The sequence below is a fragment of the Pollachius pollachius genome, assembly GCF_949987615.1.
Source record: "Pollachius pollachius genome assembly, chromosome: 3".
Classification (NCBI taxonomy): domain Eukaryota; kingdom Metazoa; phylum Chordata; class Actinopteri; order Gadiformes; family Gadidae; genus Pollachius; species Pollachius pollachius.
Genome location: NC_136936.1, coordinates 3,606,532 through 3,622,173, shown reverse-complemented (window position 1 = coordinate 3,622,173; position 15,642 = coordinate 3,606,532). Strand labels below are relative to the sequence as shown.

At 50.2% G+C, this 15,642-nt stretch overlaps 1 protein-coding gene across 1 annotated transcript in view; it reads left to right on the top strand.

Moving 5' to 3' along the window:
- zbtb16b (zinc finger and BTB domain containing 16b) overlaps nucleotides 1-14,313 on the top strand; it is a gene marked incomplete at both ends in the record, with an annotated part of 22,671 nt that extends 8,358 nt beyond the window's left edge. Inside the window, 4 exons of the mRNA XM_079733536.1 lie at nucleotides 367-453; nucleotides 10,766-10,936; nucleotides 13,313-13,483; nucleotides 14,084-14,313. Coding sequence (XP_079589662.1) covers nucleotides 367-453; nucleotides 10,766-10,936; nucleotides 13,313-13,483; nucleotides 14,084-14,313 — 659 coding nt within the window. The remainder of the gene's footprint in view (nucleotides 1-366; nucleotides 454-10,765; nucleotides 10,937-13,312; nucleotides 13,484-14,083) is intronic.
- Nucleotides 14,314-15,642: the final 1,329 nt, after the last annotated feature.

Here is a 15,642-nt window from a genome sequence, read left to right as displayed (position 1 = left end):
CGTGTATAGATGTATCTGTGGAATGTTTGTTTTTAGATGTGTGCGTTTGTAGATGTGTGTGTGTGTGCGTACGGACGCCAGTTTCCCCACCTGCGTCTGTGCGCGCTGGGCCGCGGTTCTTGTCTAACACCTGAAAGCACTTGTTTGACTCACAGGGCTGTTTAGAGGCCTGTGAATGGAGCTGTTCCCCTGCTCCGTTCTCCTGTCTCGATCAAGGTCCCCCCCTAATGGAGTCTGGCGGGCCCTCGCTCTGACGGACGGCCCCGGTGACAATGCCCGCTAATGGGCTCGCGTGACAACTGCAAATATGTGTCCTGGGGATGAATGAGGAGCCGGTGATGAGGAAATGTTTGTGTGTTCCTGCAGCGCCCGCCGAGTCGCTGGTGTGTGATCAGTGTGGGGCCACCTTCTCCTCCGAGGAAGCCCTCGAAGCCCACCGGCAGACACACACAGGTGAGCTGCTCACACACACACACACACACACACACGCACGCATGGATGTTGGCCTGCACATACATACACATAGGTATGCCTGCACATACACACACACACACACACACACACACACCTGTATGTATGCACACACACACAACCACACATATGTATATGTATGCATGCACACACACACACACACACACACACCGATGTGTATGCATGCATACACACATAAACACACACACACATATATGCATGCACACACGGACAAACACACACACACAAACACATACAGACACACGCACACCCACACACACACACATACACACACACAAACACACACAAACAAAGATATATATATGCTGATGATAACAAACACCGACACACACACACACATGGTACACACACATGCGAACACTCCGGGCAATGCGAACAAACACGCAAAACATAAACACACACCGGCCACACCACCAAGCCTGCACATACACACACACACACACACACACACACACACACACACACACACACACACACAGGCTTGTTGTGTTTACGTCGTGTGTGGCTGGTTGGGTAATCCGTCCGAGCGGGGCACCAAAGCTGCTGGTCATGGTGACTCTATGGGAGCTATCTTTATCTATTCCTGTGATGACATTCGATCGTTTAGCAACCATGCTGTGGAGGTGCGCCCCTCTCGGGTGTCACCCGTTAATACCTCCAGGCAGCATCAGGAGTTACTGTGTGGCAACTCCCCGCTCACTGGACCCCGCCAGCTGACAGATGTATCGGCCTGACCTTCTCCCAGTGACTCAGCGCTTAGCCGCCGCGGCTAGCGCGGCTACGATGATTGAGCAACAGGAAGTGAACCGGTTTCCGTGGGGGAAAGCGTCGTGAAGGGTTAGGGGTTTCAGGAGGTTTTTCGACCTTTAGGGATTGTGGACTCAAAGGGCGTACGCACAGAGATGTGTCTCTGTACCCGTGGGAATTCAATAAAACGAGAGAAATGTAAACCTCTTTTTTTATACTCGATAGAAAGCAACAACCGAGGATTTCGCTTGATATAAAGAACCGAGCTGAACCCCTCTACTTGTGTCTGACTGAATCCATTTGGCCAACATGGCTTCAAAGTGACCTATAAAATAAGCAATATTTAAAGTACGCTTCAAGTATACGTATAACATAATTGAGCTCCCCTTCCGGGCTTCATGAAGTCCATCTCCTCTCCCTTCATATTAGTAACGGTAAGAGAGCGAGAGACAGAGTGAGCCTCTCCTCCTCTCCGACGAGCTGGCTGCCTTGCATGGTTATCACCGCCGTCGGTGGGTGGACTTGTAACCGGGAGGTTGCTAGTTCGATCCCCGGCTCCTCCCAGAGACTCTGACTCCGCCGTCGGCGTGTGAATGTGTGCATGAACCGTCACAACAGTCACTTTGGATAAAAGCGTCTACTAAACGCCCTCAATGCCCTCTATGTAAATCTAAACGTAAAGCACACAGCGGTGCGACCAGACGTCATGTCCTTGGCGGTGTCTGTCGCTACACCTTGCCTCCTACTGTCAGAGAAAGGTGATAAGCCTCCAGGGAACAGCGGGCATGTAACTGTAACTCCGGCTGGCACACACACCATGAATACTTGATGTCCGCAGATATCCAGGGGTGTCAGCGCTGCCCACGGTCCCGCACCCTCGCCACGTCCTCGCTTTGTAAACAGTCAACGGCTCCGTTTCCAAGCCCGGGACGCGGGCGGCGGGAGGGTTACGGCAGGACATCCCGATCCCAGGCCGCATAACCCTGTCATAACGTCAGGGTTATATGTCGGACGCGCCGGACATTTTATGTTTGATTTCTTTTACCGGCGTGTTTTTTTTTTTACTGTAGGGCAGGAGAAGTCTGAAGTCCCCCCATGTGACACGCGTTATGTAATCAATCGTGCGGGCGGTCCCTGACCACAGGACTTTAAAGGGCCCCCTGCTCTGTTTTGAAGCAGGCTTCAGTGTGAAACCCCCTCCATAAAACCAGATTGAAAAAACAACATAATACTGTAACGGCAATGACTCCCGTTGCTCTCCCGATGGAGACGCAGGGACACAGGACATGCATGGGAGCGGGGTCCATCTTTAAAGCCTCCATAGTAAAGCGCGGGGCATTGTGTTGCCATGAGGCATAACCAGTGAGCCAAATGAATTTCCTCTTGGCAGATTAACACTTGTCAGACCCAGCAGCAGCTGCACCAGGGCTGCGGTCCACCTCCCCGTGGTGGGGTGGGGGGGGGGGAACACTATTTTAGAGAGAGGGAGAGCGAGAGAGAGAGGGAGAGAAAGACCTTTTCTCCTGGAATTTTGGCAGTGGCTATCTGCGTCGGTTGTGTGTGTATGTGTGTGTGTGTGTGTGTTTGGGGGGGGGGGGGGGGGGGGGGGGGGAGGTTAGAGGCTTACAGCGATCGCCTCTTTAGCCATTTTGATATGTCAGGGGTGAACGGCCCAGGGAGCTTGCAGAGCAACGGATCAAAGTGAGGGTTGGGGGTCGGGGGGGTGGCGTTGGGTGCTCGACCGAGGGGGGCAAGAGGAGCTCAGTTGGTATTCGGTTGGTTGGGGGGGAGTGCGTGCGTAGCGGGGGGGGGGGGGTAGGGGGTGTTGCCAGGACCCGACATGAAAACAAGATCATGTGCTGCTGTTTACCCCTCCGCTCTCGGGCTCTGTCACGGTGTCTCCGGCGCGACCTACTTGTCTGCTCTCCGAAAATGAATAAACACAAACGCCGAAAGAGTAGAAGCAGTCCGTGAACCGGCCCTTATAAAACCGGCGCCGCTCGCTTTCTGAGCACGCAACCCCGCTTCGGTCTTCGTGGAAGCGCGATCGCCGTGAATGAATTCGCTTTTTTATATTGAGGGCAAACCTGGTGCCTACAGAACAGTTGTTCCGTCACCTTTTTCGTTCTAAACGGACAGTGGGTGCGGTAGAAGGCAGGCCTTGGGGCCATCAGGGGTACAGCCACAAGTAGGGGAGTGGGCTAGGGGCCGAGAGGGGGGCTGTTTGTTTGTGTGTTTGCTCAGAGCAGCGGCAGAACGGTTCCCTCTCAGGGTTTATGTTAGCGACAACCCCCCCCCTGGCTCCACACACACTGTCCTGCACTCCGTTAAGACCGCCATTAGGATCCAGTCCTGTCGTCCACGGCCTCACTGTATCTCCCCCCCGTCGCCGTCGTTCTCCTTACTGGTCTCTGGCGCGCATGTTGAATAGAACCACGTTCCGCAGGGTAGAACTGAAAGCTGGTCTCCTCCCTGGTGGTCTCTACTGTCCGATAAGGACCTCTGTAGCCCTGTGCTGTTGTGTTGTGTCCGCCGTGTGTAGAGTGAGTGTCCAGGAAACCAAGGACTCTCCGTCCAGTAGAGCATTAGCTGGGACCCTCTCTGGTGACATCTACTGTCTTCTACTGTCCTATGAGGACCAGTAGACCCTATCCTGGCTCCTCCTTGGTGACCTATGCTGTCTTCTCTTCGGCGGTCCTATGAGGACCTCTGTTGTCCTGTGGTGCTGTGTTGCGTTGAAAGCACAGTGTGCATGGTGAGCCTGGTGGAAACAAAGGACTCCCTTTAGCCGTGCTGCTCCCTGGGGATCCGGACTGCCTTATACAGTCTCCTGCTGTCTTATAAGGCCCGCTGTACGCCTGATGTGTTGTGAGCCCAGTGCAGACCAAGGGCTCTCTTAAGCTGGGTTCCTCCCTTGGGATCTGAACCGTCTCCTGCTGTCTTATAAAGACCTCAGCAGACCTCTAGCTGGGTTCCTCCCTTGGGACCTGAAACGTCTCCTGCTGTCTTATGAAGACCTCAGTAGACCTCTAGCTGGGTTCCTCCCTTGGGACCTGAACCGTCTCCTGCTGTCTTATAAAGACCTCAGTAGACCTCTAGCTGGGTTCCTCCCTTGGGACCTGGACCGTCTCCTGCTGTCTTATAAAGACCTCAGTAGACCTCTAGCTGGGTTCCTCCCTTGGGACCTGGACCGTCTTCGGCTGTCTTATAAAGACCTCAGTAGACCTCTAGCTGGGTTCCTCCCTTGGGACCTGAAACGTCTCCTGCTGTCTTATAAAGACCTCAGTAGACCTCTAGCTGGGTTCCCTTCTTGGGACCTGGACCGTCTTCGGCTGTCTTATAAAGACCTCAGTAGACCTCTAGCTGGGTTCCCTTCTTGGGACCTGGACCGTCTTCGGCTGTCTTATAAAGACCTCAGTAGACCTCTAGCTGGGTTCCTCCCTTGGGACCTGAACCGTCTGAGACCTCCTCCCCCTTGTTGTTGGGAGCGCGGCGGTGACAAGTGCATCGGGGGAGAAATATGCAGCACATGCAAGCGGATCAGGGTCCCTCAGTTACCTCAGTGCACTGGTCCAGGGGACAGTGGTTAAACACAAGCAACGTATCTCTTGTTGCATCCATTATTAAGTTGGTTGTTCTTCACTCTGGTAGATTAGCAGTCCACTGATGCCTTGGGTCATTTAAGGTAGTGTGTGTGCGTGTTTGTGTTGGTGTGTGTGTGTGTGTGTAGGTGTGTGTGTGTGTGCGTGTGTGCGTGTGTGTGTGCGTGTGTGCGTGTGTGTGTGTGTGTGTGTGTAGGTTTGTCTGTGTAGGTTTGTCTGTGTGGCTGTGTGTGTTGTGGATGGGTGTCTGTGACTGAGTGCTCTGTGACTGTGTGTGTGCGTATGTTTGTGTGTGTACAAGTCTCGTGTGCATGCATGCATGCATGAGTACGGGTGCGTTTGCGCATGTGTGAGGACGGCTGTGTGATGCGGGGGATATTCAAAGAAGCGGTGACTACCACCCTGCTCACACAGCCGGGGGGGGGGGGGGGGGGGCAGTCATACGTATTAACATATAGCAGAGTGCACCGGGTCACATGAGGTGGAGAACGTAAGGGCGGCCTGTATGACGGTGTATGTTTAAGTGGGTCAAATGTGCAGTGCCGCCAGACAGTACAAAATAAACAGTGTGTGTGTGTTTGTGCACGTCGCCTGAGGACACGGTTTCGTTTGACCTCAAAGAAGCGCATGCGGGTAATGTCATGGTGGAACGCATCGTGCATAATTTCCCCCTCTGATGCAATGTCGTATCATCAGCCGAGTGTGTGAAGTCTGCGTGAGGATCTTCCGCCCGCTCTGTTCCTCTGGTAGATGATTTGTTTTTTTCCCGAACCTGCCCTGCCTGATATTAATGGGTCACTTATCCAAACGTGTCCAACTCTCTCTCTCTTTCTTAAAAGCTATGATTTATGGCTCACATTGCTAATTACCCTGAATGCGTCTTCATTCATCTGATTGTGAGGCTTTTTCTGATCCTCTGTTATGAGGAGCGATTTGAAGTTGTTTTTTACACACTTTTAAAGAGCTATAATTGATTTAGGAGGGGGATTGAACACTAGCGTCGCGCTGAACTGAATGAATAAGACCCCAACGTGGCAGAATGTGTGGAGATTCCTTTGCTTTCCACTGAATGACAATCTCTTGTTCAATTTGCAGTGGGTTTACTCCCGGAATCTCAGGGTGGGAAAACTTTTGTTTGGCGTTTGAAAGGAAACAGGCTGCGCTCATTTGTGAATGAAGGGATTAGTTGGAACACTTCACCCCCAGGAAAGGTCCGTGATCCTCCCCGGTTGCCTAGACACATGGTTTTATCTCCACACCCGGCAGTGAGCAGCAGAGGGAGAGCCTGACTCGCTCAAATCCTATCCTTGCTGAAAGAGAAGCGGTAGGAACGGAAAAAATACTGTATATATATGTATGGATATATGTATAAATATATATACATATAAATATATGAATGTATTTATTCAAATTGAGATACAACTTTCATCGCATTTATGGACAATAAGGTCTTGAGCACCATAAACAAAGCAACAGGTTTGAGCTAATTGGACCCAAACACACACACACACACACACACACACACACACACACACACGAACACACACACACACACACACACACACACACACACACACACAAACACTGTCTGAAACAGTAATGTAGACTCTCTCACACACACCGTCTTAAACAGTAATGAAGACTCACACACACACACACGATCTAAAACAGTAATGAAGTCCAACACACACACACAAGCACACACACAAACACACACACACACACACACACACACACACACACACTAACCATCTTAAACCACACACAGTCTAAAACAATAATGACACACACACACTCACAAACACACACGCACACACACTTACACACATATACTTTCTAACACAGTCAAAAGTAGAAAACATACACACAGACACACATATACTGTCAGAAACAGTAAAAAGTAGAAAACACATACATACACACACACACACACACACACACACACACACGCACACATACTGTTCCACACAGTAAAAAGTATAAAACACACACCCACACACACAGAAACACTGAGGGCCCTGAGAAAGGTAGTTAAAGCGCAAACCCATCGTTCTCGTTGAACAGTCTAAAAGAGAAGCGGCTCTCAGGGGACAACAATGCTCTGTCAGCACCCTCGCCTTTGAGCAACACCATTGATTACGTGGTATTTACCCCATTGAGGGCCAGGGGTCGGGAGGGTCACCGTGGTGCCTTAAGACCCAATCCCAGGCCCCCATTGTCTGCTGGACGGTGAGAACGCAGGGGGCCAGCGGCCAGGCAACTTTAGGGGCCTTTCTCCCACACAGAGAGGAGCCGATACTGGGAAGACCGGCGCGACAGGCGCACTCAAATACCTTCCCTTTCGTTTGAAGAGTTAACTGCGTCCACTGGACCGGTTAGTGATCATCTTCTAAAATGTCCCTTATCCTTTAAAACCATTCCTGGTTCCTCACTGGGGGGTTGGGGAGATCAGAAATACATTAACATTTACATTTAGGGCATTTAGCGGAGGCTTTTATGCAAAGTGACTTAGAATAAGTACATTTGTCTTAGGAAAGTGAAACCATGTATTGCTTTCGGTTACAGTTAGGATGTTCATAGAACCAAGTGCCACTAACAATCACTAGGTTAACCCATTCCCCGTATACAACAGTGATAGCTAGGATAAAATGCAACACAACTAAGTACTATATCTAAGTACTATATCTAAATACAACTTTCAAATACAATAAGTGCGTACATTAAGTGCCAGGACGTACAACATACAATAAGTAGAAGGGCTGGGACCTGGTGGCTATGCAGAGTCTAGGTGAACTAAACAAAATAAAATGAATGACAAACAACGCCGCGATTCGACGGTTCACCGCCGGGGAGAAGAATAAAAATAAAAGAAATAAAGAAATGCATAAAATGAATGACAAACAATGCTGCGATTCGACGGTTCGCCGTCGAATCGCAGCATTGTTTGTCATTCATTTTATGCATTTCTTTATTTTTTTTCTTTTCCCCGGCGTTTGATGTTACCGAAGTGCATAAATTGTGAACCGCTTGTCGGAAGTTGTCGCCCAGGTTGTCGATGTGTGCGATCAAACATCGTAGTGTCGCGGCGGAAACATTTGTCGTCGTGTTTTCCCTTCACGTTCCGTCTTTTTTGACAAGAGGGGAACAGTGAGTGAGTGTTTGCCAGCGTGCCACAAAGCAGACAAGGTTAAAGGATTTTATTTTAGGCAAGGGGAGGAAAATGTATTAAAATAAAACCAAGCTATGCTGCATCAAAACCCGTATTGGGATAAGTTCCTGTTGGAAAAGCTCACCGCTCAGTGAGGGTAATTGAAGTCATTTTAAAAAGTATACAGGGGTGGAAAGTGAACACTTCTTTTGTTTCCAACACTTATTACTTTATGAGGACTAGAGCTCAGACTCCAGACTGAGCTCAGAGCAGAAATAACTCCCTCTGCTGGTTGAAGAAATGATTATGATTGGCCTTATTGAGACTTCAAATCGATCAAAGCTTTATATTACGACGGTGGAGTCAGAGAGGACTCTTTAACTACCCCATCATCTTTAATTCGATTAGGCGTTTTAGATTTGCTCCAGCACTTCCTTCAGAGTGTGTCAATCTGCCGGTTAAAGCGTTCTGTGACGGCCTGGAGAAAATTCAATCAACGCGCAGAAGGACTGAAAGGCCGCCACCATTTCAATTGTTGATCGAGGCATATGTGTGTGTGTGTGTGTGTGTGTGGGAGTAAAAAGAAAAGGTATTGGAGTTGGGGGGGGGGAGGTCAGGGGAGCACTGGAGAAGAACCATCTTTTGTCTCCCACCCCCCACCCCACACACACTAGAAAATATTGTGATGTGTGTGTGAGAAAGCCGTGCGGTCATTAGACAGCAGTGTGAAGGGTGGGATTGTAGGAGTTGCACCAAAAGCCTATGACTAATGGGGCCGGTCAATGAGAGCCTGAACTCCATTGTGTGTGTCTTTTGTGTTACCGGCCACGGGCTAAAGCCTCCCAACAGGTGCAGCCCATTCCATTGGATAGCCGCTCAGCATTGTTGTCAGCGCAGGGAAGCGTCTTTCATCCTGCTCTCCCTGTTTCTATCAATGATTACACATGATCTCCTCTTCCATGTGCCCACGTTTCTCTCTCGCTCTCTCCCTTCTCCAGAGGAATAGATGTCTGTGTTAGGAATAGAGAAAATCAATCAATGTTCCCCCCAAGAAAATCAGCACATACAGTTTTAGACGCCAGGGCCCTTTTTCTCTACCGTGATCCGAGACCTGTGTCTTCTTTGTCTGTTTTCGACTTATTTATTAAGGTTTCAGCTGTAGAATGTCAAGAGAGATATAGAGGAGGACTCTCACTCAAGCACACCAGCCACAGCCCAGCAGCTTTGTAATTATCCAATGTGAATTTACTTTCCCCGCTTTCTTTTGTTTCTCGTTGTTTTTCTCTTATCTGCTCCTCTCACCCCCCCCCCCCCCCCCCCCCCCCCCCCCCCCCCCCCCCCCCACCCCCCCCCCCCCTCTGCCCTGCTTTGAATGCGCCTGTATGTTAACTTGATTGAACCTAAAGAGTGTCTGTGCCTCTTCCTGCTCTGTATGAGTGTGCTGTATCCCTTTCCCTGCACTAATTCCAATTTAATTGCCAGTTGCCTCAAGGCTCTTCAATAACAGTAACAAATGATTTGATTTAGTGGACCTCATCAGACTGCATTTTAAATGCGACACAGCAACCCCACTTGAATTCCAATGAAGTGCTGGTACAGCCCTCTGTTTACTAATGATCCTCCGCTGGAGATGTCTGATTGAATCGGAGTCTGGAGCAATGGGACCTGCTCGCATTGTAAATGATCCACAACCCGGGCAGACAGAGAAATAAGCACCCTATAATCTCACATTAAAGCCCCTGCTCTCCCAGACATGCACGTTATTAGCGATGCGATTGATTAAAGCGTCGCTGGCTCCGTGGCGCAGGTATGGATCGGCGTGGCGATGGCGAGGGGAGCAGCCGGCATATGGCGAAGGAGACGGCGTCGACGACAGGTGCCAGACGAGGCTGTAGATCAAGTGTTTACTGTATGACAGCCAATGAATCTCCGTCTCCTAGCCGACCTAAAGCAGCCTCTCTCTGCCTCCCCCCCCCCCCCGATCTGTATTCCGCGCCACACTCGGTGCAACAGGAAAGCAGCCCCAAAGTGATGCCAGGTCACACACAGGATTAAACTGGATTGTGTTTTTTTTTCTCTCTCTCTCTCTCCTCTTCTTCTCTTCTCTTTTTTTGCGCGGCAGTCCTGCCTTTAATGGCTTGATATCACTACTTAACATTCTGCACGGAGCGCAGAGTGTAGGCATCATTTAAGGTGGAGCCCCGATCCGCTGCTCTTTGAGCAGGGAGAGAAAGAGGACATCACAGGCTGCAGCTGACTCCTGATGCGGCGCGACAAAGAATAATTACACATCTGACGAACCCCCCCCCGAGCCCTCCCTCCCGCACCCCCGACAAAAAGAAGCCATTGATTTGGCGGGCCGCGCCACGCGACGCGTTTTAGGCAAATCATGAGGAAAAACAATGACTTTCAGCTTTTTCAAAATAAGAGCGCTTCATAAAAGTGTGCGGGGAGGCCTTGAGTTGAAGGAGCTTGTAAGCTTTTATTTTTTTGGGGGTGATGCAGGGGGGGGGGGGGGGGGGTGGGGGGGGGGGGGGGGGGGGGGGAGAAAGTTAGTTTAGGTAGAAGCACTCGTTCTCCCCCCCCCCCCCCTCTCTCTCTCTCTCTCTCTCTCTCTCTCGCGCTTTATGTCTCTCTCACTGTGTATGAAAGAAGCCTCTCTTCCTCTGAGGACTCTCTGAGAAAGTTGAAGTGACCCAGTTTCCCTCCACTTAGGGCTCTGTGTCTGTGTACGGTACTGAAATAACCGTCCGCCTGTGTCTGCTGCGTCCTCTAGGGACCGACATGGCGGTGTTCTGTCTGCTGTGCGCCAAACGCTTCCAGACCCAGAAGGCCCTGCAGCAGCACATGGAGGTCCACGCGGGCATGCACAGCTACATCTGCAGCCACTGCGAGCGCTCCTTCCCCAGCCACACCACCCTGAAGCGCCACCTCCGCTCCCACGCGGGTAAGACACCAGCCGTCGGACCCTCCGCCCACGCCGCTGTTACAGCCCCTTATCCCCGCTGTCCATTATCGTCACCGCCGTTATCACCGTCACCGCCACCACCGCTATAATTACCACGAATACCATCGCCATCCCCATTAAAACCCTCACCAACGCCGTCACTTCCACCATCAGCACCATCAGCACCACATCCACCACCATCACCACCACCACCATCGCTTTCACTATGGCCAACGTTATCACATCAGTACCGCCACCACCATCACCGTCATTATCAACACCACCACCATCACCATTATCACCAATACAACCACCATTATTACAACCAACAGCACCATTATCATCACCACCACCACCATTATCACCACCAACACCACTATCAACATCCCCATTAACACCAACACTACCTCCACCACCACCATTATCATCCCCACCACCATCACCATTATCACCAACACCACCATTATCACGCACATATTAATCACCACCATCACTAACATCATCACCAACACCACCACCACCACCACCATCACTACAACCAACATCATTACCACCACCACTACCACCTCCACCATCACCACCAGCTCCAGAATCACGTCCACTACCATCATCGACCATCATCACCGGTCCCGTTGCCTTCCCCTTCCACACACTGCACAACACAAACCATCAATAAGCCAGAATGAAACAACACAAAGCAGTCAAATCATCGCTCGCCAACTCACCCGGCCTCCGAGTCACCGGCCCTTTCTGAATGCACATTCCCCCCAGCAGCACCTTCCCTTTCTGCCCTCTCGAGTCGCCCCTTTGATGACTGCACAGTAGCGTTATGGCCGCCGCATATTTGTGGGCAATTTTTATCCTGTTTATATTGCAGGTTCTTAGACAGCCTTTGGGCTTTTCTGCAATTCACGGCTGTCAGATTTACTGCGGTTCAGCCCAAATGATAGAGGAGGCCCAAATAAATATTGAAGGAAAGGCAAATGAAAATGACTCGTCTGTACACTCCCTCTCTCTCTCTCTCTCTCTCCCTCCCTCTCTCTCTCTCTCTCTCTCTCTCTCTCTCTCCCCCCCCCCCCTCTCTTTCTCTCTCTCTGTCGAGGGTGAGTCTTCTCGCCGCGGGTAATGCGAGAGATATTTACTTAAAAAGATGTCCCCCTTTTTTCTTCCTTTCTTCCTCTCTCTCTCACTCTCTCTCTCTCTGCCTCTGACTCCCTCTGTCTCTCGTTCACCTTAAATAACACTCCCCAATTGTCAAGTCGGCTTGATGTCTAGACAGGAAAATACATAATTGATGTGAAGAGACAGAAGTGACGGCAGCTCTCCGTCCACGGGCTGCGTATCTTGTTTGTGTGCCGTTCCTTGCGTGGAAGTAACATTTGGTAAATGTCATCAGCTCCTCCGCCACGATGCTGTTGGTGTTGGTGTGGGGGGGGGGGGGGGGGGGAGGAGGGTATGGGAAGAATGGGGACCCCCGTAATGAGGACGAGCACGGCGGCGTATCGTCGGACTGGGCTGTTGCTGTGGACACTGGAGATAATGAGCCACATAGGTCAATGGAGATGAGTCAAAGAGGACTGGGCGAGAGAGGGAGAGAGAGAGAGAGAGAGAGAGAGAGAGAGAGAGATGGATAAACTACAGTGAGACAGACAAATTAACTACAGTGAGAGAGAGAGACAAATTAAATACAATGAGAGAGAGATGAATTAACTACAGTGAGAGGGAGAGAGAGAGAGAGACGGAGAGAAGGATAAACTACAGTGAGAGAGACAAATTAACTACAGTGAGAGAGAGAGAGACAGAGAGAAGGATAAACTACAGTGAGAGAGACAAATTAACTACAGTGAGAGAGAGAGAGAAATTAACTACAGTGAGAGAGAGAGATGAATTAACTACAGTGAGAGAGAGAGGGAGAGAGAGAGAGAGAGAGAGATGAACTACAGTGAGAGAGAGAGAGATGGAATATCTACAGTGAGCGAAAGAGATAGAGAGAGAGAGAAAAAGATGAATGAGGGAGAGCGAGAGAGAGATAGAGAGACAGAGAGAGAGAGAGAGGAATGGAGAAGATGAGCAGGAATCAGCAGAGCAGAAGTGCACATGCCTGGAAGGATTCTTTCTTTTCTTCTATTTCTTATCAGCCAACGGACCGCCAGGGGGTGTGTCTGTGCCACAAAATAATCAACGCCCCCCCTCCAACCCAACCCTCCCCCAACCTGGCTGTTTGACCTGTGTGGATCTCCTCGCGTCCTCCTCCTCCTGTTCACGTTCTAGCCACGATGACGTTTCCAGATGACGATGAAAAACAATAGGAGGTACTGACCTGTTTGTGTGTGCGTGTGTGTGTGTGTGCGTGCGTGCGTGCTTGTTGCATTCCAGCCGGAGACCACCCGTTCGAGTGCGAGTTTTGCGGGAGCTGCTTCCGGGACGACGGAACTCTGCGGGGCCACAAGCGCATCCACACGGGGGAGAAGCCCTACGAGTGCAACAGCTGCGGGAAGCGCTTCAGCCTGAAGCACCAGCTGGAGACGCATTACCGCGTGCACACAGGTCAGAGGTCACACGGGCTCCCCGCGTATCGTGAGTCGTACCGCGTCGCGCGGTAGAGGCCGCATTCCGAAGGCGACTTAAAATAAGGAGCGCATCCCGAACGCGCGCACCGATTCAAAGGTGTTTCTTACGAATAAACGCGTTTTTCCGATCGGATGCGTGTTCCGCATGCCTGTTGCTAGGAGTCTTCCGATTTATTGTGCCTGCCCAATGCTTGTTGCTAGGAGTATTCCGACTGTTTTTAACGCACGCTCTTGAATTCATAGTCTGAATTTGTATGGAGAATGCAGATGCATGTTCCGGCCAGAATGCGTGTTCCGAATTCCTGTTCCGAATTCATGAGCGGTATACCTGTTCCACATTCCTGTTCCGAATTCTTGTTCCGAATTCATGTTCCCAATTCATGATCGGAATTCATGTTCGTAATGCATGTTCGGAATTCCCGTTCAGAATTCATGTTCTGCACGGCGATTGGGTACGCAAGCGAGGGGGGCCTACTGATGCAGGGTTCCCATTGGCTAGAGGGCGTCTGCTGTGCTGCTGCTAACGTCGGCTGACGTGGTTCTGCCTGTTTCCTCCCGGTTCTCGGATCTCTTTCAGGCGAGAAGCCGTTCGAGTGCAAGCTGTGTCACCAGCGTTCCCGGGACTACTCGGCCATGATCAAGCACCTGCGCACGCACAACGGCGCTTCGCCCTACCAATGCACCATCTGCCAGGACTTCTGCCCCAGCCTGGCCGGCATGCAGAAGCACATGAAGGGGCACAAGCCGGAAGATGTGCCCCCCGACTGGAGGATAGAAAAGACTTACCTTTATATCTGCTATGTCTGAGCGGGACTCGGACCTGACTTAGCACACTCACTCAGTCCCACACATGCAGGTGTCTCTCTCTCTCTCTCTCTCTCTCTCTCTCTCTCTATTGCTCTCTATCTCTTTATCTCTCTCACTCTTCCTCTCTCGCTCCCTGTCTCTCTCTCTCAATTGTTCTCTATCTCTCCCCCTCTCTCTCCCTATCGCTCTCTTTCTCCTGATCTCTCTCTTGCTCCCTCTCTCTCTCCCTGTCTCTCTCTCAATCGTTCCCCATCTCGGTCTTTCTCCATTGCCCTCTGTCTCTTGATCTCCCTCTCTATCTCTCTATCGCCCTCTATCTCTTGATCTCTCTCTCTTGCCTATTTTTCTTTCTCGAGCACTCTCTCTCTGTTTATCCCTCCATCATCTCCTATCTTGTTTTTTATCCCTCCATCAACTCCTGTCTTATTTTTTATCTCTGTGTCTTTGCCTCTCGCTTTCTTCCTCTCCTCTCTCTCTCTATCTCACACATGCGGCAGCAATGTATGGGTATAAAAAAAACAACAACACACACACATATATATATGTATATATATTTGCGCACACTTGAGTGTGCACCCACCCGCACGCCGCGCGCACACAGACACACACAGACATAAATACCGGCAGGCACACACACATGCACATAGCGTTTGTGTGTGCGCAGTGTGTTTGTACATGAGATCCTCTATGGCTGGACTCCACAACATGCCGGTCAGTGGTTGACCCATATGTAAAGTAGCAGCTATTTCGGGCGACTGCTGGGCTATCAGACAAGTGGAGGCACTCTCTGTTGGCAAAGGGCAGATGCTGCAAATAATTCCTTGACGGGTTCCTGTAATTTCCTGTGACTTTGTCGGACGTTTTTCTGCTGTTTCCGTGTTATTTTCAGAGTTGTTTATCTGTGCATGTGTTACTTGAACGGCTGCCATTGTCTTTGACCTCACGTTGCGTTGCATCTGTTTAATTGCCTTGTCGTCGTTTTGTTTCTTTTCCTTCTTTGCGGTGGCTGTTTTTTCTGGATGGAGATGGGTCACGTTTATCTCTTTTGTTATTTCCTTTTTTTGAGTCGCGACCTAATGAGTTCTGCTATTTATATATATTTTCGAGTTTTGCTACCAAATATGTTGCAGATTTTCATTGACTGCATCTCAGTTGTGGAGCACATTTAAACCACCACACTTTTCACCTTTAGTTTAGGTGACCGCTGGAAGTTTGACAATTTATTTTTGTTTTTGTAAATGTTCCGACCCGAAACCCACATACATTTAAACAGTTGGCATAGTTTAAAATAAATCAATAGTCTTCGTCCTTTTTAGGTGTTACTTTACT